This window comes from Myxine glutinosa, chromosome 1 (genome assembly GCF_964187855.1).
Source record: "Myxine glutinosa chromosome 1, kmMyxGlut1.1, whole genome shotgun sequence".
Classification (NCBI taxonomy): Eukaryota; Metazoa; Chordata; class Myxini; order Myxiniformes; family Myxinidae; genus Myxine; species Myxine glutinosa.
Genome location: NC_136261.1, coordinates 133,756,181 through 133,779,391, shown reverse-complemented (window position 1 = coordinate 133,779,391; position 23,211 = coordinate 133,756,181). Strand labels below are relative to the sequence as shown.

Here is a 23,211-nt window from a genome sequence, read left to right as displayed (position 1 = left end):
TTTAACAACATTGTTAATGTTTCCTTCATTGTAAAAACTACCAAGTCAACAGTTGAAAGGATTTTGAGCCGACAGGTGTTACGGCCTTGGCAAGATCGATGGAGACAGCGATCTGTTAGCGTATACACCGCCCAAATAGCTATGTGGAATTCTCTCATGTAGAGATTAAACTCATGTCGTTTGAACTTTGGCCGAGGTCATTATTTACTTTTAATGATGTTTATATATGAATCAAAAAGAAGATAATTGGTTTTTGGGTCGTCCTCTCCGCATATCTCGTGGGATTGTGAGTTGGAGAGATGACCATGATGGCGGGGAGGGGGTTGGCATCCTCTCAAGCAGGGATTCAACCCATGTCCTTATAAAAGGTCTTTGTCCGAGGTCACCGAGTCCAATCGGTGCAGCTGTGCAGCGATCGGTGCAGCCGTTTGTACGGCACCCGGGAAAATAACGTTATGCGGGAGTCCAAACCTGAAAATGCTGGAGACCAAAGCTGAAATTGGAAAAAATATATAGCCTATTTTACTCCAGGAGATCCCAGGATTACCCACCCAAAATATCGTTGCGATCGGTTCAGCCGATTTTGCGGTACCTTCAAACGGACAGACAGACAGACAGACGGACGGACATTTGGTGAATTATAGTACGATTGTTGTTGTTGTTCTTACTTTTGTTATTAGAAGCTGCCTTGGAAAAACACCACGATTAGTTATCTATACACCTCAACATGGATTTTACCCAAAGCAGAAAACCACCTTCAGGGTTGGGGGTGGCGGAGTATGAAGTCGCTACACCTGTCGTGTGACCCATATTCCTCCCTTCAAGTTTGGTTGAGATAATATATAAGTAATGACCGAATGTAGACAGACAGATACCAAATTACGTATTTTAGTACGATTGCATTTTGGGTTACATGATTTTTAAAAATATTTTTGCTCATTGTTTGATTAAATTAATCATGAATATGCAACATTTTTAGTTTGCCTTTTGGCTTGCATATCATTGTTATCGTGTGCTCTTGAATAAAAAGCTCTCTCACAATCCACATCATCAATTAGAATGGCACTCGGTAGAGCGCATACCTCTGCCAAACTGAACAGTTTACGTTTTGAAGCCCAGCGCAAGGCAGGATCTGTATCCGGACCTTAACCAAAATCGAATGAGCTTGGTCTTGTCACCTAACCAACTAATTTACCAAGTTTTGTCCAAATCCATTAACAGTTTACAACATTGCATGCTGCACATTTGGAATTTTTTAAATTTAAACAAATTCATCAAAAAATGCCACTTTCCCTTATTCCAATGAGGAATTGCAGCATTGACTATTACACAACAACGATGACAGGTCAGAAAAGCATTAAAGAGATGTAATCTATCTATAATTCCAGTAATCTCTGTGTGTATGTATGTATGTATGTATGTATGTATGTATGTATGTATGTCTGTATGTCTGTGACCGCTGTTTCTCGACAACCACGGGTTCGATATACTTGAAACTTGCCAGGTATATTGCTGGGGACCCGAGGATGTGCCTTTTCAAGGTTTCATATTAATCGGAGAAGTAGTTACCGAGCTATGTCCAAAAAACGATTCAACCAATCAGAGAGCAGCGAGCTATCACGTGTGCCGAACGTGCCGAACAGACTCTGCCTCGGACGGCACATTTGAGAGCGTATTCATTTATTTCACGTTGGCAAACTATGTTGCCGCTATGTTGGCGTTAAACTATGTTTTAAAACTAATTAAAACTAATTTGCGATTCTTTCGCTTTCCTGCGCGTTTGTGCACGTTATGGCGATTTCTTTACCAAACTCCGCAAGCCGTTCGCTTTGGACCAAACCATTTCATGTAAATAGAGGGGGGGGGATTGTCACCGTACTCGCAAGCCGTTCGCTTTGGACCAAACCATTTCATGTAAATAGAGGGGGGGGATTGTCACCGTACTCGCAAGCCGTTCGCTTTGGACCAAACCATTTCATGTAAATAGAGGGGGGGGATATAATTTTAGATATATATATAGTACGGGCATGCCCTAGTGATATCAAATCGAAGACAATCTTGTGTTGGAAATCAATGAAATCTAAGACTAGAACGAAGTCGATGCGTGCCATCACAAATACCCACGCTTCCCACCAAAAGCAAAGTTGAAAGATGGCAAAAGGTTCCACGAGGAATGACCCTATGTTAAATTATTTGTTAATTTTTTTTTCCCATTTAGACCCCTGTAACCCTGTTGGGGCATGAACAGGGGGTCAAATCCAAAATATCATTACATATTTCATGTGCCCCCCAATGTTGATTGAATATACAGTGTTTCATTTTTTAAATGTTTAAAAATATGCTCATAATTGCATTTTTTGGGATTTGACCTCTTCCCTTTACCCAGGGGGCAGGGCCAAAAAGAATACCACTCTTGCACCTTGTAGCCATGTGTTGATCATGACTACCAATGTTAGTTGCAAATTAACATTAGTTGCACATTTATGAGCCAATCAAAAGGAATAAGTGGTCATAGTATTGTATTAAAAAAGGTTTTTAATGTAGTTGTATGAACATTAATGCGCAAATTGCAAAAGGTACAACCTGAATCTGAGGGATGTCAGGAAGGGATGGTAGGCCTTCAGGACATGAAACTGATGGTATAGGATGTGCAGGCCTGGCACGAGGGACTGGAGGCTGCACTCCTGGCATAGGAGGCCCCACTCCACCATGCAAGTTAACCATGGGAAAAGGTCCTCCATGGGATGCTGGGTTTGAATTCTATGGCATACAAAGGACAAAACAGCCTGCTTAGGGAAAATTGAAATAAAAAGAAAACCTGACAACGGATCGCAAAAAATGGCATCACGTAATCTGTGGAAATATTCTGACAAGGTGTCTTGTGCTTTGGTATTGCATACCTGACGAAGGACCTGCACGTGTATTACATTGTGGACAGGGGGTCGCTGCAAACCAATCATTTTGGCTGCATTATGGGTTGCCTGGCGTGACTGCTGTGCCGAGAGAGACAGTGTGACTGGTGGCACACCGGCTGGGATGCTAGAAGCGGAGAGGAGGGGTGAGGTTTGGGGCGGGCCATGGCCCCGCCCAGTAAGAAAGCCCGGCATGCTAATGAGGCCAGGAGGCTGAATATAATTGAGGGGAAGAGGGGGGAAAGGGAAATGTGGGACAAAGGTTGAGGATGTGAGGTGTTTAATTCAATTATATACATTTTGTTATTTCTCCAAGAGATCAAAGCAATACTTTATGACACCATCATCACAAAGGTATGATAAGTTTGAGCTACTGCAACAGTCGGTCAATGAACAGCATACAGTGCATTCAGAAAGTATTCAGACCCCTTCACTTTTTTCACATTTTGTTATGTTGCAGCCTTATGCTGAAATCGTTTAAATTCATTTTTTCCCTCATCAATCTACATTCAATACCCCATAATGACAAAGAGAAAACAGGATTTTAGAAAGTTTTGCAAATTTATTTTTAAAAAAAAACTGAAATATCACATTTACATAAATATTCAGACCCATTGCTATGACACTTGAAATTTAGCTCAGGTGCCTCCCATTTCTCTTGATCATCTTTGAGATGTTTCTACACCTTGATTGGAATCCACCTGTGGTAAATTCAATTGATTGGACATGATTTGGAAAGGAACACACCTGTCTATACAAGGTCTCACAGCTGACAATGCATATCAGAGCAAAAACCAAGCCATGAGGTCGAAGGAACTGCCTGCAGAGCTCAGAGACAGGATTGTGTCGAGGCACAGATCTGGGGAAGCCTACAAAAAAATCTCTGCTGCATTGAAGGTTCCCAGTAGCACAGTGGCCTCCATAATTCTTAAATGGAAGAAGTTTGGAACAACCAGGACTCTTCCTAGAGCTGGCCACCCGGCCAAACTGAGCAATCGGGGGAGAAGGGCCTTGGTAAGAGAGGTGACCAAGAACCCGATGGTCACTGGCTGAGCTCCAGAGATCCTGTGTGGAGATGGGAGAAACTTCCAGAAGGACAACCATCACTGTAACACTCCACCGATCTGGGCTTTATGGCAGAGTGGCCAGACGGAAGCCTCTCCTCAGTGAAATACACATGAAAGCCCGCTTGGAGTTTGCAAAAAAGCACCGAAAGGACTCTCAGACTGAGAAACAAGATTCTGTGGTCTGATGAAACCAAGATTGAACTGTTTGGCCTCAATTCTAAGCATCATGTCTGGAGGAAACCAGGCACCGCTCACCACCTGCCCAATACCATCTCAACGGTGAAGCATGGTGGTGGCAGCATCATGCTGTGGGGGTATTTTTCAGCAGCAGGGACTGGTGGACTGGTCAGGGTTGAGGGAACAATGAACGGAGCAAAGTACAGAGATATCCTCAATGAAAACCTGAAACAGAGCGCTCAAGACCTCAAACTGGGCCGAAGGTTCACCTTCCAACAGGACAATGACCCTAAGCACACAGCCAAGACAACGCATGAGTGGCTTAGGGACAACTCTGTGAAGGTCCTTGAGTGGCCCAGCCAGAGCCCTGACTTGAACCCAATCGAACATCTCTGGAGAGACCTGAAAATGGCTGCCCACCAACGGTCCCCATCCAACCTGACAGAGCTTGAGAGGATCTGCAGAGAATAATGGTAGGAAATCCCCAAATCCAGGTGTGCAAAGGTTGACGCGTCATACCCAAGAAGACTCGAGGCTGTAATCGCTGCCAAAGGTGCTTCAACTAAGTACTGAGTTAAGGGTCTGAATACTTATGTCAATAAGACATTTCAAGATTTTTCTTTTTAATAAATTTGCAAAACTTTCTAAAATCCTGTTTTCTCTTTGTCATTTTGGGGTATTGAGTGTAGATTGATGAGGGAAAAAAATGAATTAAAACGATTTCAGCATAAGGCTGCAACATAACAAAATGTGAAAAAAGTGAAGGGGTCTGACTGAATACTTTCTGAATGCACTGTATGAGCAAATGAAAAGAATGTAGACAGAATTAAAGAATAAAATAATTTTAACATGCTGAATTCTAATCCTCAATGAAATCTAATTCCTATTGGCTAATCCCAAGCACTGAGAATTATGCACTTCACTTTTGGGACGTTTTTACCGTGGTATTCCTCACACTAATGGCACAAGCAGTTTAATATTTTAAGCAAGTATATTTGGTAGTTATCGATTAGTGCAAGCAGAATACAAAAAAAAAAAAAAAAAAATAGATTGCAGTTTTTCATTACAGAATGAGGGCAAAAGCAATAACATAATAAATGATAAACAAGGACGCACTCAAGGGAGCTGCTGACTCATACAGTTGTGTTTCTCTTTTCATTATGGTTGTTATGTCATTTTAGATTTCCGTATTACAACAATTTATTTTATTTTATTTAGAAGTGACCTCTGCATGCACGTTTCTAGTATAGAGAGGTAGCAAATTTCTTCCATTCTGTTCATTCTTTTCATCCATCTTGCAGTTTTCGTTTCTTAAGCACAATTATAACTTGCTATTTTGGGTATTGAGGTTTTATTTTAATACAAATTGCCTCAGACTTCAAGATTGAAACAGCTTGGCATATCTCCTGCAAACTTCGCACAGTACTTAGGATACACATGGGCACAAAATAAATTTGGCCCTCTCCCCTCCTCCCCAACACAATCACACAGAGGATAAGGAGATGACACCCAAGCTAGGGTGTATATTAATATTTGTGTAGCTTTGTTGGCATCTTTTCAAAACGATCACCTTTTGCTCCACAGTCTCATTCAGTCTGGCTTCTGACTTTGAAACACTTGTTAGTGTTGGCTGTTTCTGCTTCTTGATCACAACTGCTGTTGATGTGAACATAGATCACCTAACCTGTGAAATTCACCTTTTACTCTTAACTGGAGCCTCGAGCACTTTATGGATGCTTACTCTTTCGACCTGCTTCCTGTCTCCGCTCGGCATGAGAGTATTGCGATCAACGAGTGAGTGGGTTTGTCTCTTTGTCGGCAGAATAACTCGACAATACGAGTGCTAGAATCGCCAAATTTGGCACAGAGCTCCACATCGTTTCCAATTGTACACCGCTCCTTTCCTATGCCATCTCCAGGCATTGCAAATCGTCATTGCCGGGCACCAAAGGGGGCTCGGCAGTGACGCACGCTGAAAGAGAGTACTCAGTTTTCACTCTGGTTTCTTGTTTTCTTGGTTGTCCGGGCGATATCTCAGCCATCCTTTGAGCTAGGAAGCTGAAATTTCGGCACAGTAGTGAGCAAGTCCTTTGTCAAATACGGTATTTTTTGTTTTTTGAATAATCAATAAATTGAGGAGTTATTTAATTATTAGCGTTTAATTAAGTACTTATTTAATTAATTAAATTTCATTTCTCTTCTGACCATTATTAACTCAGGCACCTTTTGAGTTAGGAAGCTGATATTTGGACATGCCAATGACCAGGTGATTTGGCTGCAAAGTATATTTTTGATTTATTAATTAATCAATTAATCGATTAATTATTTAATTATTCAATTAATGACCAAAAATTTTTTTTTTTTTAAGTTACAGATTCTGATGAAATAGTGGTAGTTTATGTGTTCTCTGACCAAATTGATTACTAATTTAATTTTTTTATGATTATTATTTATTTATTTTCATTATTAATCATTTATTTATTTTCTTTCTCATTTGGCCAATATCTCAGGCACCTTTTGAGCTGGGAAGCTAATATTTGGACATGAGTGACCAAGTGATGTGGCTATCAAGGATATTTTTGATTTATTGATTAATCATTTCATCTATTAAGTATTTATTGATTAATCGATTAATTATTTATTGAGTAATCAATTAATTATTTAATTTTTTATAAATGACTTATTTAATTAAATTTCTAAAAGATACATCTTCGGATGAAGCACTACTGGTTTAGTTATGCGATTAGCCAATTGATTATGAAAATATTTTGTGATAATCTTTTATTGATTTTAATTATACAATTAATCAATCAATTAGTGTACACCTCTCCCTCCCAATGCAGCCTCAATGAGCTGCACTGCGGTATTGCCGGGCGCCGGAGGCGCCCCGGCAATGCCGCGCTGCAGCATATTTAATTATTTGGCATGGGGCGGTGTACTTTGAATGTATGTGTACTTGTTTTTTTTTTTTTTTGTATGCAGGATTGAGGCTCGTGAAAGAGCGAACATTAATCACACAAAAAGTCAAACCGACACATCAAACACAAAAATAAGGGGGGTGGTAGACAAGATGGGGAGTGAGGTGAAGGACACAAACACTACATTTGAGAGCAAGGACATCGAGAGAAATGTGGGAGGGAGAGGGCTTGGGGGGAGGTGGGAGGGAGAGGGCTTGGGGGGAGGTGGGAGAGGTATAAAACATATGAACACTGCAAGGACTTCCAGGAAAGAAGTTGGAATTTCAAAAAAAGTGTATCTGGGGTGAATTAGTGGGGGTAGAAAAGATCTGGAGATGGTGGTGAACAGCTGTTTTAAAGACCTGGAGGGAGGAGTGGGATTGAAGGGAGTGGGAGAGTTTGTTCCAGAGGTGGGAGAAAAGGGGAATGAAAGAGTGAAGGTGAGCAGAGAGCCTAGATTCTGGCAGTTTAACCATAAGAGGGTTGCAGGCAGATCTTGTGCGACCTGAAGGAATATTGGGGGGACAGAGCACAGAGAGCTGGGGGAGCAAGGCCGGAGAGGAGTCGGTAGAAGACAGAAAGACCACCAACCTGCCTGCGGTGAGTGAGTGAAAGGCCCTCGGAGTTAGCTTCATCGCAGGAGATTCCGATGATTCTGAAAGCTTTGGTTTCACCAACGTGAAGCCGAGCTAGGTGTGAGGCACCAGCCCAGGGGGGGGGGGAACAGTATTCCATTGAGCTGCGGATGAAAGCCTTGTATGTGGTGAGGAGCTCAGGTGTGCCAAGGAAGGACTTCGCATGACGGAGGATGCCCAGTCGGCGACTGGCTTTGGAGGCCAGCTTGGAAATGTGGTTTTCCCAAGAAAGATCATGGCAGAAAGTGAGACCCAAAAGCTTGAGCGACAGAACTTCTTGGAGAGGATTGTTGAGAAAGTAGATGGGAAGGTTTTCCAGTCGGTCTTTTCGGAGAGACATAGTAAGAGTGTGAGATTTTGTCAGGATTGAAAGACATGTTCCACTTGTTGGACTAGTCTGATTTTATCCAGGAGTGAGGAGGCTGCGGACTGCCGATCTGAGGGATGAGGAATGGAGCGGCAGATAGTGGAGTCATCAGCAAAGAGATAGAGAGGATTTTCCAGAGAGTCGGAGATATCATTGAAGAAGACCAGAAATAGCACAGGGCCCAGAACACTACCTTGCAATGACGCGATTATCCAATGCTCGAGCACCAGCCTATCGCCATGATGTCCTGTAATAGTCCTGGTCCTAAATTTAATTTCATATTTTTCTTGTGAGCTCAAAGTTCAACTCGTTCAAAACATTCACAATACGAAGCTCTGTGCCAAATCTGGAAATTCTATCTGCCCTCATTCTTCTAAAGGTGGTTCTTCCTGAGTAATAATGAAGAAAAAAGAATTTTACCATTCAAATAATCTGACTTCCAGACATAGTTCTACTACACTTTAGACATATTTCCTGGGTTTTACTTTGAGTACTCAGACAGGAGGACAGTTTTCCGGCCAATATTCCGAACCAGTTCCAATATTTGAGTACCAGTTCACTGGTAATTCCCTGCTTGTCGTTAAAGGCGGCAAAAAGGGTTGGCGTCAGGAAGGGCATCCGGCCGTAAAACATTGCTTCAAAAAGGGGACCGAAAAACAACAACAACCACAGTTCCCGAAAAAGGCCAACCCCCGCTTGCGGGGAAAAATGGCCTCTAAAGGTGTTTTTTTTTTTTTTTTTTAATTCCGAACCATATTCAGACAAGACTCCAGTATTGAGCTGCTTGACTTCCAATGTTAATCTCTCATCTCCAAATGTGGGTTATTTTGTCAAACAAGTTGTCAAATCACTTTACCAGTGTTCTGTTTTCATGCATGATGGCGAGCATTGGTTAATGGCCAATGCCAACGGCAGGGATGCTCTTCGCCAACAGCAATCAGTCAGTGATCGATAAATTGTGAAAACGTCTCATTCAATTGATGTCAGATGAAACGGGATTGCAGACCGATTTTATATTGAAAAATATACAATTAGCATCAACTCCAACTGCCTGAATATCCCATCAATAAGCAACAACGAGCATTCATTTCCTTCATTTAACATACATTTAACATCTATAAAATGCTCCTCCCATTGTTCTAAGACCCACCCCTTTCCAGTCTTGCCCCGACTGAGCCTGACATCCCAAACCTCATTCCGTTCTCTTGCACGACACGCACTCAAATTTTCTATTTTACATTACAGTCCTGTGTTGTTTTTAGAATTACTATTAATATCAAGATCTTCATCTCTTAACAGAGATCAATTAATATTCTTCTAAATAACATGCGTGTGACATGATATCCAAAAATTATATTTGGATCCAGCTTGTACAGATTCAGTCAACTCATCAAATCTACTCCTAAGATAAATTACGATTTCATTACTTCCCATCAATTTTCCAAAGAGAGCAAATTGTTAGTTTTACTATTGTTCATTTACAAAGTGTGTTAAAATTTGATGTTCTCCTAATTTATTTGAATAAGGCAAGAATTAAGTTGTTTTTTTTGCAAACTTCACTTCTCAACATAATCTTCCTGGAGTGCGGTCCACTTTGGCAGCTGTTCATCCAGAGGTGTAGCTAGAGATTTGGTGGCCCGGGAGGCTTGACTCCTTGAGGATGTGAAGCCATAGGTTCATCCATGATGTGAAGGCTGCAGCAAAGCTTTCTTCAGTGTTGTGTGGAGGCCACCGTCATAATAGTTTATATCATCCCTGATCTGGTACAACCATGAAGGAGGTTTTTCATTTTTGGAAAGAGAAAAAAACACGACACTGGACGCTTTGACCAGTGAAAATGGTGACTGTGGGATCAGAAGTTTCTCTTTGAAGAACTCTTGCATTGAATGGACTGATGTGGTGGGCCATTATAATGGTGGAAGCGAAATCCTGACTGTGGTAAATTATCATGGTGGAAGCAAAACCCTGACTGTGTAAATTAGAAGTTTCTTTTGCATGGCTGACACCGACTGTTTTTCTCAATGCCTCACAGTAATTGTTACCAGTAATGGTTGGCCATTTTGGAACCCAATGGGTGAGGATGTTGCCACCAGCATCCCAAAAGATGACGACTATCATTTTCTCGGATGACTGCCATCGTACTTGCATGGAAATGTATTTGGTGGAAATGAATCTGAATCCTTCCATTATGCCGACTGCCTTTTGTTTCCTGGATTGAAGAAAGGCATCCAGGTGCCGTCCATAGTCACATTGGTGTTTGCAAACTGGCCACAATTCACAGCATTCATGGTCACCCTGTTCTGAGACATGGAGAATCATGTGGCCTTTTAGTCATCTGAGAGCATTCTCGGCACGCAGCATCCAAAAAAGTTTGACTTGTTTATGTTACAAAGGTGTGTGAAGGACCGAACGACAAAGAGCAGCATGTTTACAAACAACCAAAATGGGATGATGGACATACACAAGGAGAAAAAGAGGAATGACACAAAAGTGAATAACAATAGCCAGGATGGGAAAATAATGGGAATTACATGTAGAAGAGATCATGGATGTGCATGGTTGAACATATGAGCTGGTGATCAGCAGCACAGAAACAATGACAGACAATGGACACAGGAAGGCTATTCCTGAACTTTGGGAGGGTGAGGTGAGCGTTTTGAGGAACACATGCAACCTTGGTTAGTTAACTATGGAAGGGTAAAGGTAGATGAGGGCAGAAGGAGTAAGGCCACATATAAGCTTGTATAAAATAGAAGGCCCACCAACTTGCCACCAATGGGAAATGGCAGTCCTTGGGAATCTGCCTCTTGTCTTTAGATTCCAACACTGTGAAGAGCCACATTTTTGATGGCCTCGAGAGTAGCATAGTGGAAGGCAGGAGCACCAGCCAGAGTGGCAAGCCATGCTCCATGGAACTACGTATGAAAACCTTGATGATCCTGATGAGTTTGGTGCGGCTCAAACGTCTCAACTCAATGGAGATACCTAGATGGTGACAAGCCATTAATACTAGTTTGGTAATATGATCCTCCCACAAATGGTAATGCCAGTGAGGTCAGAGAGTTACTGGGACTGCACCTCGTCCAGTGGCTGGTGAGAAATGGATTTGAGCGTTTGATGAATGATCCATCGAAAGACAGTGTGAGGATGTGCGATTTGCCTGTGTTGAATGTAACATTCCAAGTAACTGATGCACAGCTCATATAGTGCAGATCTGTCCAAAAGGGATCCAGTGGTGGCCGCTGTGGAATTAAAATCTTCATTAAACTGCTTTCGGCCCCATGACAGCTTGGCTGAGTTATAAAAGTGCAGGTGGACTCATCAAATAAAATCTAGCAGTCTTTTGAAGTCCACCTGTTCCTAAGGCTTTCTTTAAATAGAGTGATACATCCTTCTACACAGGGTGGAACTAGAACGGCACTCAGTAGAGAGCATACCTCCACATGGTGAACAGTTTACGCTTTGTATCCCACTGATAGGCCGGATTTGGATTTGGACCTGAACCAAAATCTAATCGGCTTGTTCATGTCACCGAACCAACTCGTCCACCAAGTTTATTCATAACTCGTCAATAACTTTTTTAAATATTATGTTATACAGACTTGGCATTTAATATGGAATATTTTTTTTGTGGGGGTGAACTTACTTTTCAAGATGACTTAGAACCAAAAGTTCATTGGAATTATGTTGAAATTATTCTAGATTTTGTTAATGTGACCTTTAAAAGAAACAAAAACCACATTTGACATTTCGAAGCAAATAAATTGATCCTTGAAAGTGATGTAAACTGATATCGAACTCAATTCACGGACAGTACTGTGTTAAACTTCTGTGCGTTTTCCAGAGGAATCTCTTTATTTTGCACATTAGCCAAAACATCTTTTAACAAAAACAAAAGTTAAATTATGACTGGGATTACGGACAGTAAAATTACAGTTCAGTACTTCATGTAACCCCCCACGAGCATTCAGGAGAGCACGTACACGTCGAGGCATGCTGTTCACGAGATTTGCCAAGGTTTGGACAGGAATCGCTTGCCATGCAGTTACAATAGCCTGCTGCAATTCACGCACAGAGGCAGGCTGCTGGTCCAAGTTGTCGATTTGACGCGTTAATTCTGCCCACAAGTTCTCTATCGGATTCATATCCGGGGACATGGCAGGCCACTCCATATGCTCTACACCACGGTCAGCAAGAAAGTGTTGGATCATGCGAGCACGATGAGGCCGTGCATTGTCATCTTGGAAGACAAAGTTTCCTCGAAAGGCTGCATGAGCAAATGGAAGCAATGTTTCTTCCAGAATGGCCCTGTGCTTGAACTGGTTCAGGTTTCCATTCAGAACAACCAGGTCAGTTTTGCCCCCTGCAAGAAAAACAGCCCAAACGGTCACCCCACCACCTCCAGCTTGGACTATTGGCACTATACAATCTTTGTTGTAGGCTTCATGCACTTGTCTGTGCACTCGGACGCGGCCATCTTGACGACACACCAGAAATCTAGACTCGTCACTGAAGATCACGTGATTCCAATGTCCTGGCTGCCATTGACGGTGCTCTCTGGCCCACTGCAATCGGCGCTGGCGGTGTTGTCTGGTCAGACGTGGCTTTCTCAGGGGACGCCTGGCATGATAGCCTGCTTGAACCAGTTGTTGGTTGACTAGCCTTCTGGATACAGGCACATTTGTCAGTTGCTGCCACCCAGCCCTCAGCCGATTAGCTGACTTGGTACGGCCATTGCGGAATAACCGGTGCAGCTGGCGATCATCCCTCCTTGTGGTTCTGCGGGGAAGTCCTGGCCTCGGTATTGGAGTAGGGACACCCCTCTGAGCATTTCGTTTCAAGATCTTTGACACCTGACCTTGAGTGATGCCATACTGCCAAGCAATAGCACGCTGTTTCATGCCGGAATTTCGTAAAGCCACCACTAAATGACAAACAGCATTGTCGAGATTAGACGGACCATCTCCAGGGGAAGCGGGAATAACTTTTGTAGACGTGCAGCAGTTGTTTTCCACTCATACAGAACGCAACAACCCTTATATACCCGATTGTGAAGCCAATCGTCAAATATACCTGTCCGTACATTTTGTCACGCCACCTGTGATATAATCCTGTTATTGACTTCTTGCTGCGACAGACAATCAGCGACATGGTTCTTTTAACAAATAAATCACCAAAGTATAAAAGAAACTCACCAGATTGATATACCGAGTTCAGAAAGTAAACCTAAGTCAAGAAAAAATATATATTCCATATTAAATGCCAAGCCTGCATATCGCTTTTCAGATATGGTGTGAGAAATGGAGAAGGTGAAAGGATTTTGGAGTTTGCTGATGGAGCTGATTTGTTGATTTGTAATACTCAGTTCCAGAAAGAGGATAATAGGCTTGTTGGGTCGACGACAACCGTTGACTACCTGATGGTGCGTAGGCGAGATAGAGGACACCTCTGGGACACAAAGGTGATCCCGGGGGAGGAGGCTGTTTCACAGCACCACTTGGTTGTCTGCGACATAAGGGTGAAAGGTGTGAGGAGAGCTCGGCGGGTGAAGTACCAACCGAGAATGAAGGTGTGGAGGTTGAAAGAGGTGACAGTAAGGGAGGCATTAAAAGAGAGGCTGAGTAGGGTAGAGGATGATGTGGTTGAGCTTGAAAGTGGTTGGATGTCAATGAAAGATAGTCGTCTTTGGTGAGGCGGATGTTGGTGAGGTATGTGGATGGACAAAAGGACCAAATGTCCAAAATGTCCAAATGGACCAGATGTCCAAAAATGGACAAAAGGCACTCAAAACATGGTGGTGGGATGATGAAGTTGGAAAGAGGATTGACGAGAAGAGGAAGAAGTTCAAGGAGTGGCAGAAGGCGAAGGGTACGGGGGCAGAAAAAGCAGAGCATGAAAATTATAAGGCAGCCAAGAAGGCTGCAAAGAAAGAGGTAGCAAAGGCGCAGGAGGCATGTAGGAAAATGTTCGGAGAACGCTTGGATTCGGAAGAGGGTCAGAGTGCGGTATTCAGGATTGCAAAGCAGATAGCGAAAGAGAGGTGTGATGTGATGGGGGTGAGTTGCTTGAAGGATGAAGTGGGACAAATCGTTGTGGACCCAGATGTAATTAAAGGAAGATGGAAGAGACATATGGAAATGCTGTTGAATGCAGAGAATGAATGGGATGGCAACATAGAGAGTAACCCAGTTTTAGGACCGGCAGAGAAGATAACTGAGAAGGAAGTTGAGGAAGCGATAAAAGCAATGAAGAGTAGAAAACCGGGAGGGCCGACAGGAGTTGTGGGAGATATGTTGAAGGCAGGAGGAAGTTGGGGTGTGAAGAGAATGACAGATCTGTAATCTGGTGGTGAAAGAAGGCCGCATTCCAGTGGTTTGGGAACTGAGTACCCTCGTCCCTCGATACAAGGGAAAAGGTGACCCTCTGGACTGTGGCTCGTATTGAGCGATAACGTTATTGGAGCATGGAATGAAGGTATTGGAAAGGGTATTGGAAAGGGTGTTGGAGAGGAGGATAAGGAAGAAAGTGAAGATCGACGAAATGCAGTTTGGATTTATGCCAGGAAGTGGAACGACAGACACGCTTTTTATTGTAAGGCAGTTGCAGGAGAAGTACATGGAGAAGAGGAAGAAGTTGTTTCTTGGGTTTGTTGATCTGGAGAAAGCATTCTATGGGGTTCCACGCGAAGTAGTGACATGGGCATTGAGGAAGTTAGGAGTGGAGGAATGGTTGATCAGAGTAGTGATGGCAATGTACAAAAGAGCGCGCACAGCTGTAAGGACGAAGGACGGGAACAGTGGTGAGTTTGAGGTGAAGGTGGGAGTGCATCAGGGGTCAGTACTAAGTCCACTACTATGTGTAGCTGTGATGGAGGTGCAGGCTCAGAACGTAAAGGAGGGTTTACCGTGGGAGTTGTTGTATGCAGATGATCTGGTGTTGATTGCGGAAAGTATGGATGGACTGAAGGAAAAGACGAACAAGTGGAAGGAATGTATGGAGACAAAAGGTCTGAAGGTGAATATCGGAAAGACAAAGGTGATGGCAAGTGGTAAAGCATGTGGTGAGGTGGAAAGAACTGGGAAGTGGCCATGTGCTGTGTGCAGGAAGGGTGTCGGAGTGAACTCCATTCAATGTGCAATGTGCGCTGAGTGGGTTCATCAAAAATGTTGTGGTCTGAGAGGGTCATTAACCAGTGTGGCAGCTACATTCAAGTGTAAGGTGTGCACAGAGGGAGCTGCAGATGGAGGAAATGTTGAGTTGGATCTTGGAGACGGCGTGAAGCTGGAAGGTGTGAAAACATTTTGCTACCTCGGAGACATGCTGAATGGAGAAGGTGGATCAGACTCGGCAACGGTTGCTCGAGTGAGATGTGCATGGAAGAAGTTTCGGGAACTGAGTGGCGTGCTGATGAGGAGGGGAGTGTCGTTGAAGCTGAAGGGAAAGGTGTATGCTGCATGTGTGAGAAGTGTTATGATTTATGGGAGCGAGACATGGGTAATGAACGTAGAGCAGCAACGAAGGCTGGAAAGGGTGGAAATGCGAATGGTTCGGTGGATGTGTGGAGTATCGTTGAGAGAGAGGAAGACAAATGATGAATTGCGAAAGATGATGGGAATAGAGCTGGTGATTGATGCTGTGGAGAGAAACAGGTTGAGATGGTTTGGTCATGTGTTGAGGAAGGATGAAAGTGACTGGTTGAGAAGAGTGATGGAAATGAATGTAGAAGGAAGTCGAGGACGGGGAAGACCGAAAAAGAATTGGCTCAAGATGGTGGAAGAAGAAATGCGGGCAAGGGGGTTATAACAAGGGGAGATGCAGAAAATAGGGCAAAAATGGAGAAGATTGTCATGGGGACCGCAAGGCTAACCCCCGCTCTAGCAGGGAAAATGGCCTTAAAATGCATGTTGTTGTTGTTGTATATCGCTTTTCACCCGATCTCTCAATGGTGAAGAATCTTAATGTTAGCATTTTCAATTAGCACCTCTAAAGGTGGTTCTCAATGGTGAAGAATCACTTAGAAATTGAATAATTCTTATAGCCGAATCCATTTTCATATCTTCACCAAAATCGAAACGATTAGTCCTTTTCACACACACAACCTCTCCACCAAATTTCGTCCAAATCCGTCCACAACTCTTTGAGATATGCTGCTATATATCATTTTTGGCCATATCACTCAATGGTGAAGAATCACTTAAAAAAATTATACTAGCTGGATCCGGATCCGGATCTTCACCAAAATTGAATCGATTCTTCCTCGTCACACACACACAACCCGTCTCACAAGTTTCGTCCAAATCTACCATCCATAACTTTTTGAGATATCCTGTTATATGTTGGTTTTAGCCCTATCTCCCAATGGTGAAGAATGACTTCAAAATTGAAATAATTCTCATATCCGAATCCATATTCAGATCTTCACCAAAATCGAATCTATTTGTCTTGGTCAGACACACAACCTCTCCACCAAGTTTTGTCCGAATCCGTCCACAACTTTTTGAGATATCTTGTTCACATACAAATGGACAAACAGACAGACAGGGATGACAACATAACCTCCATCCACCTTTGGTGGCGGAGGTAATCAATGACAAAATGCTAACATTGGTTTTCAAGAGGCTCAGATAGATTGATCGTTGACAAAGATAAAGAAGGATTTAGGTCCGAACACGCAGTCTTGTAGGAATCCTGCCTGAAGGAAAGACCATGGGAAAGGAAGCCATCAAAGGCAAACCGTTGCTCCTGCTCAGAGGGCATCGGAAAAATTTGAACAGGGGATCCTGCATAACAAAGGTAGACAACTTAGGAATCAAAGTTACATGACAGGCTGTGTCAAAGGCTCAAGATATATCCAGAGAGATGGCCATAACCTCTTGGTTGTGGTTCTCGGAATCCATCCACTGCTCTTGTCCGAATAAGCAATATTTCCAATGTGAAATGGCCAGGCCGGAGGTCAAAAGGGTTGGCAGAGATTAGTGAGTTAGGGAGAGATGGTACCTGAAATCAGATGCCTGAAATCAGATGCTCCATTATTTTGCTAATGACAGAGAAAAAGCATAATAGGTCTGTTGTTGAGGAGATCGGTTTTGGAACCTTTCTTATAGATCAGTGATGTTTCCAACTTTCCAGGATGGAAAAAGTTTCCCATTCAAGAAGGCTCCTTAAAAGCGAGAGGAAAGAGGGAATGATAGAACTGAAGCACAGTTTCTGAAAGTTAGAGCACTTCCGCCACTCGGACCATTGTAGAAGAGGAGTTGAACTGGTACGAATCTTTTTCACTGTGGAAGTCCACAAGCTGTCAAGGACATATCTCAATGGTGGAAAGGGTGGCTTTGGGGAGGGATGGATTTATGACCTTGGCCTTTTGAGTTCGGACATAGTTCAATGTCTCTTCTTATTCTCGAGCAGTGTGTGGCATGGCTCCACCCTGAAGAAAAGAACGCAAGAGGAATCTGTACCAGCCATATACCTAGCAAGCTCCCACCAGTCTTTGGAGAATTTAGATCACAGGGGGCTCGATGTTGGGCTCCAGGTCTTCAGAGGACAGATACACAATGGTTCCGAGATGTACGGAGAGACTGCAGGTTGCCATCAACAGGGATTGTTTTCTAGGAATGATGAGTTATTTTCAAGTGATGGCCTCACCACAAGCATGTGTAAGAAGGTCAGGATTATGCACAGAAAGGGAGAAAGAATGCATAATGGGATGAACTTGTGAAGATAACAAACTTAAATTTGTCTAATATAGAAGAAATTCCAGGAACCTCAGCCCATCAGAGCTGAGGAGAAAATAATAACCAGGGAGAGAGAGTGAAAGAAGAGTCCAGAACATCCTGTGAAAGAAATGTTTCCATGAGAGATGCAATATCTGGGTTAGCTGCAGTAACCTGGATAGAGAGATCTGTGAAGTTTGAGCATATTGGGTGCCAGTGTTTTAGAGAGGGTACACACTGAACACCCGGAGCAGGGACCGGGTGTTTTTTTGGACATGAGCGAGCCAGCACCACTGGTCTGATCACGTTTTGGAACAACCTCAATTTAGCCACGTCAAGCATTTCTCCAAAGTGTGAGCGAAGGTTGGTTGAGCGTAGAGTTTGAGAACATCATTTGTGCAACTCAGGAGGTGCGATGTGGCTCCGCATCCCTGATCTTGTCAGCCAGGAACAGGGAATGAATAAGAAGTTTTGGAGATTTAAGGAAAAGAGGACATGTCAAATAATTGTGATGGAAGATGGGGCAGAGGTTGGAAAGGAGGAGAAGCATTATGAACTGCATCGGTAGGAGAGTAGAAGGTACTAGGATGTAGTAGTACAAGATAAGAACACAATATTTTTGGGCTACTTTTCCCCTTATATTTTGAGATCAGTGTGCAAAACCATATAGGCCGACACAGAAACGATGGACATGCATGTGGCCATGGTGATTTCTTCCACCATGCGAAGAGCATTTTATGTTGTATGCACCAGTATTCTGTGTTGCTCATCACAAATTCTTCCAGGTAGTGAAGCTTCAGTGAACGGCTTGTTCAAGGTCGTCTGGGATGATGCACGGTTTCACTGCTTTCACGTCCTTCTTTACACTGCCCCAGACAACTAAAGATTTTTCATGTCCATCGTTAACTGTCCACACACTGCATTCAGCTAGCGATGAATGTCCACAAGTCCACTTCCTCCCCCACTTCAGATAGAAAATTTGAGAACACTATGGTCGTGCAAGCAGAAGTGGCCATTTTCGAGTGTACAAGTAATCCCTGCACTAAAACACCGCCAATGGCACAATACATAACGTACACGGAGACCAACGTGCCGAATGACGTGGGAAATGTTTCAGTTTCAATCACGTTTTTAATGGTCGGTCAATTCACGTTAACGCATTTAGGAATTATGAATCAAGAAAAACATATTTGAATGCACCTCAAATTTTGTTATCGTTCAATTCTCAACTTAATTGCCACCATATTGGATTGCATTTAACACTCAAATCATATTGAGCCAAATCACATAAGCGAGCTTAACAACCCTCTTCTTGTTAAGCTCCAAATATCCAGGCTCACTGCTCACCTCCATTCATTTGTTCCTCTTTTCCCTTGACTGTGGAACCAACTTCCCCTGTTTCTCACACATCAATCAGACAGATGGGTGGCCTCTCCATTTTTTAAAAACCGCATCTCCTTCGGTCCAGCTTCCTCTGCTCTATGACCCTCCCCAGCACCTCAGTCACATGAGCGTTCTTCAGGTATCCACCTCCTGGTTCAACTCCCAAAATCCAGGTATTTTTGCCCACCTCCACTCCTTCATCCTGTCTGTGAAAATGCCTCTGGAGATGGATAAATTGCACTTTCCCCTCCAGCACATATAAGATAGTGGTGCACCACTCATCCCTCATTCCTACCTGCAATCCTTTCTACTCCTGATTAACCCTACCTAACCCAAACATCTTATTTGCAAATTACTGTTCCCTCCCATTTTAACTCTCCTCTCATTAATTTCATCCCTTGCTGTGTACCCAACTGTAGCCCCATTACCCCACTTTCACCAAATTAGTATTTTACATTCTGCTCTCGACATTTCCCATGTCCCCTCCCACCCTTCACCTTTCACCATTTTCATACTGTGAAATCATACAAAAAAGAATGCCATAACAGCAAAAGATTTGTTGGCTATTTTTCTTTTATTTTCGGATCTCACCTGCTTAGAAGCAAATTCAGCAGGTCCTGAACCTGGACCAACACCTGGGCCAACACCTGGGCCGAGACCCGGGCCGAGACCCGGGCCGAGACCCGGGCCGAGACCTGGGCCGAGACCTGGGCTGAGACCTGGGCCGAGACCTGGGCCGACACCTGGTCCAGGCCCAGAAGACAGCCGACGTTGGGGACCCATTGCAGCCGGATGCCTGCCTTGGCTAACTGAAGCCTCCCCAGGATTTCCACCACTGGCTGTTCGTCCCGCCAGTCTCAATTGTTGCTGCTTAATTGCTTGCTGCTGCAGGTGTTGTAAACGAAGCTGGGCTAAATTAATCTGGCCGCCCTGTGCCACAGTCTTGGCACCAGACCCAGGAAGGTGGTTGATTGTGGTATTGGGCTGATGTGATTGAGGGGGACCATGAGGTAAGCCAACCACCTGTTGGGATGGTGGTGGTGTTTCAACAAGCAAGGTTCCTGGAATGCAAGCAATGATTTGGGTTAAGAAAGACAGAAGAAAATAATGTCAGATAAGTAAGCACATATTACCAAAAGCAATAATTAAATGACATAAACAAGTGGCAAGATGCCGGGGGAGTTGGGGTATAATTACTGCTTCCACCCACATCAACCCAATTGAAACAAGCATTCTGAGTATTGCGCTGCAATACATGTCCCCGAACAAAGTTCAAAGTGCCATAACTTTGTCAAAAATGATCGAATATGCAAATTTATGCACAGTTGATGCTGGTTTTCAAACTTGATCTGAGGTATGCTGAGACACATGTGTGTCACGCCTCGCCTCGTTGATAAGCCCGCAAGGTCGCTCCATGGAGCGGCCTGCACATATTGCACTGTGTGAATTATATAATTACCAACTCACAGTCTGAGGTACTAGCGATTCAAGAGATATCCATTTTAAAAATATTTTTGTTTAATTAACGATATCTGCCAAGCCACGTGCCCTATCGCAAATTCCAAAAGGACATTTTAGTAGACTGACATGCTGAACAGATCTGTGAAGTTTCCTCTCGATTGGATCAAAAATGAGGGAGGAGCTCGGTTTTAAAGGTTCATGCTTAAAAACGTCATAGCTCTGAAACCATGTGACGCATGACGTCATGCTCGCGGACTTTTTTGTTCGTCATGGGTATGCGATTCTGCTTGCAAAGTTTAGCCTCGATCTGTTCAGCCGTTGCAGAGAAAAAGGGGTTTTCGTGTTTTCATGAAAAACAATATGGCGGCCGAACCACGTGACCTGTGACGTCATAATTACCATTAAAATATTCTACAGACCGAGTCCCCCCTACGGTGAAAATTTGATCTCAATCGGTCCTATTATTGCAGAGAAAATCGTTTTTAAAGGAAATTAAAACTTAAAATGGCACTGAGTTATTAAAGGATCATCAGAATTCCCAAAGTTCAAAGTGCCATAACTTTGTCAAAAATGATCGAAACGTCGTGAAGTTCGAACTTGATCTGTAACTTATCATGAAGAAACCATGTGCCAAGTTTGAAATCATTAACATTAAGCGTTTAGAAAAAAAAAAGTCTGGAAAGCTGTTCTTTGCGTGACGGACTGACGGACTGACAGACTGACAGACTGACAGACGGAGGGACGGCGTGCAAACCTATAGTCCCCTCCGGTGTTCACCGGTAGGGGACTAATAAGGAAATGTTATCACTCTTTCCAAGAAGATTATAATGAGCATCAAATCACTCTTCCCAAGAAGATTGTGATAAGCATTAAATGCTCATCTACAGTTGAAGTAAATTTTAAAAGGCAAGTGGTAGGTTTCTACACACTTGCACCCGTTATGACCCTCTAAATGTCTTGGTTTTATGGTGTTCCTGCCTTAAAAAGGAAAAGCCAGCAAAATGACAATTCCGATGTTTTTATTAGTAGTAATTAATTCATTCATTCGTGTGTAGCACATGCCTGTTGGTTTGATTAATTGCTGGGAGTATGGCTATGCTGCTGAAGCAGCGCACCTATATGTAAGAGCAGAATTACGGAATTTGGACATGGGCTCGTGATAACCCGCCTCAACGTGACGAAGCCAGGCGATTTTTAACGTCCACCAACAACCAGTGCTGGTGGATGGTCCGTCGGCTTAACGCCCGATGAGGAGGCGACAGTGAAACACAAACCTTGAACACTTCACTTGGAATGATGTTTTGGAAGGACGTTTTTGGGGGGCAACGTTCCAATGAATGACACACATTAATACTTTTTCACTGCATGCAAAACAATTTTCTGACACAGTTAGTTTTTACAGCTGGGGCAAGATTCTAACCCAGGAGAGACAAATGAAAGGCGAGTGCATGGAGTAGCAATGATGAACAATGCAATGTGATGTGATGAACATTGCTACTATATGCAAATTATCAACGATTAAAGTCCAAACGTTGCCCAAAAAGCTATCCCGGAAGGCCATGAGTAGCAATAATATACAAATTCATTCAAAAAATTACTTTGGTAAAATTACATTTTCAATATTATTGTTAATTTTTACAATAAAATGTCACCCACACTTTTATCTTCTTGCTTGTTGAAATGCATCCTTGTGTGTGTCCAATCATATTCCTTCCTCCATTACCTCGTGGTTACAGCTCAGGTATTTAATGGAAACACTTTTCCATTTATTATTTGCACAACCTCCTCCTCCTACTACTCTTAATGGCCACAATTCACTGATCCTTCTTGTGGAGTCGACCGAGGAAGATTTTAGCCGGTCTTTCAGGAACCGCCTTGCCGGGACCGATGTTCGACCTGAATTTATTTGAGCAACAATTTGGAATTTGTTCAAGGTGCTTGTGATAACTCGTCGACTTTTCCCAAAAGAAACCATGGGATCTTTTCTGTCCACTAAAGCTAGCAGATGAATCGCCAACTTGAAGTCCACCTGTGGAATGGCGCACTTCATCATGCAATCCCTACTTGCAAAGCAGCAATTTGATCGTTTACAAGTCAGCTTGAAAATCAAGCCCAGACAAGACTGAAAGGTAAAGTGCATGACATCAACCTGTCAGGACATGATTCCCAAACCACAATCTCACCAAGAATGACCTAAAGCTTTGAAATAAAAAGGTGAATACTTCCACACCAAGCCACCGACTTCACTTTCATAAATGCACGTGCACCGATTGGTTTACACTGGCTTGTTTATCTCATGGCTCATACCCAAGTTGATGACGTTCTTAGCCCAGTATGAAGGGTCACAGTGGAAGCGAATGCCACTGCTGGTAACAGGTGCTGGGTCACATCGCACACGCAACACATTACGCAATTGATATGTGATCTGCACACACCCAAGGAACATGGCAAAAGAGCACAGCAGCAAGTATAAAAATCGTAAAAATGAAAAGACCAATGGAAGATTTTTTTTTCTTTCTATTAATTGAATGTATAAAGA

At 43.1% G+C, this 23,211-nt stretch overlaps 1 protein-coding gene across 2 annotated transcripts in view; it reads right to left on the bottom strand.

Moving 5' to 3' along the window:
* Positions 1–23,211, bottom strand: part of LOC137428701 (E3 ubiquitin-protein ligase TRIM33) — a 182,793-nt gene that overhangs the window by 35,301 nt on the left and 124,281 nt on the right. For both annotated transcript variants that reach the window (XM_068118606.2, XM_068118614.2), the window contains exons 8-11: positions 22,980–23,097; positions 19,803–20,272; positions 2,901–3,125; positions 2,584–2,760 (exon numbers count right to left, since the gene is read on the bottom strand). In XM_068118606.2, coding sequence (XP_067974707.2) covers positions 2,584–2,760; positions 2,901–3,125; positions 19,803–20,272; positions 22,980–23,097 — 990 coding nt within the window. The remainder of the gene's footprint in view (positions 1–2,583; positions 2,761–2,900; positions 3,126–19,802; positions 20,273–22,979; positions 23,098–23,211) is intronic.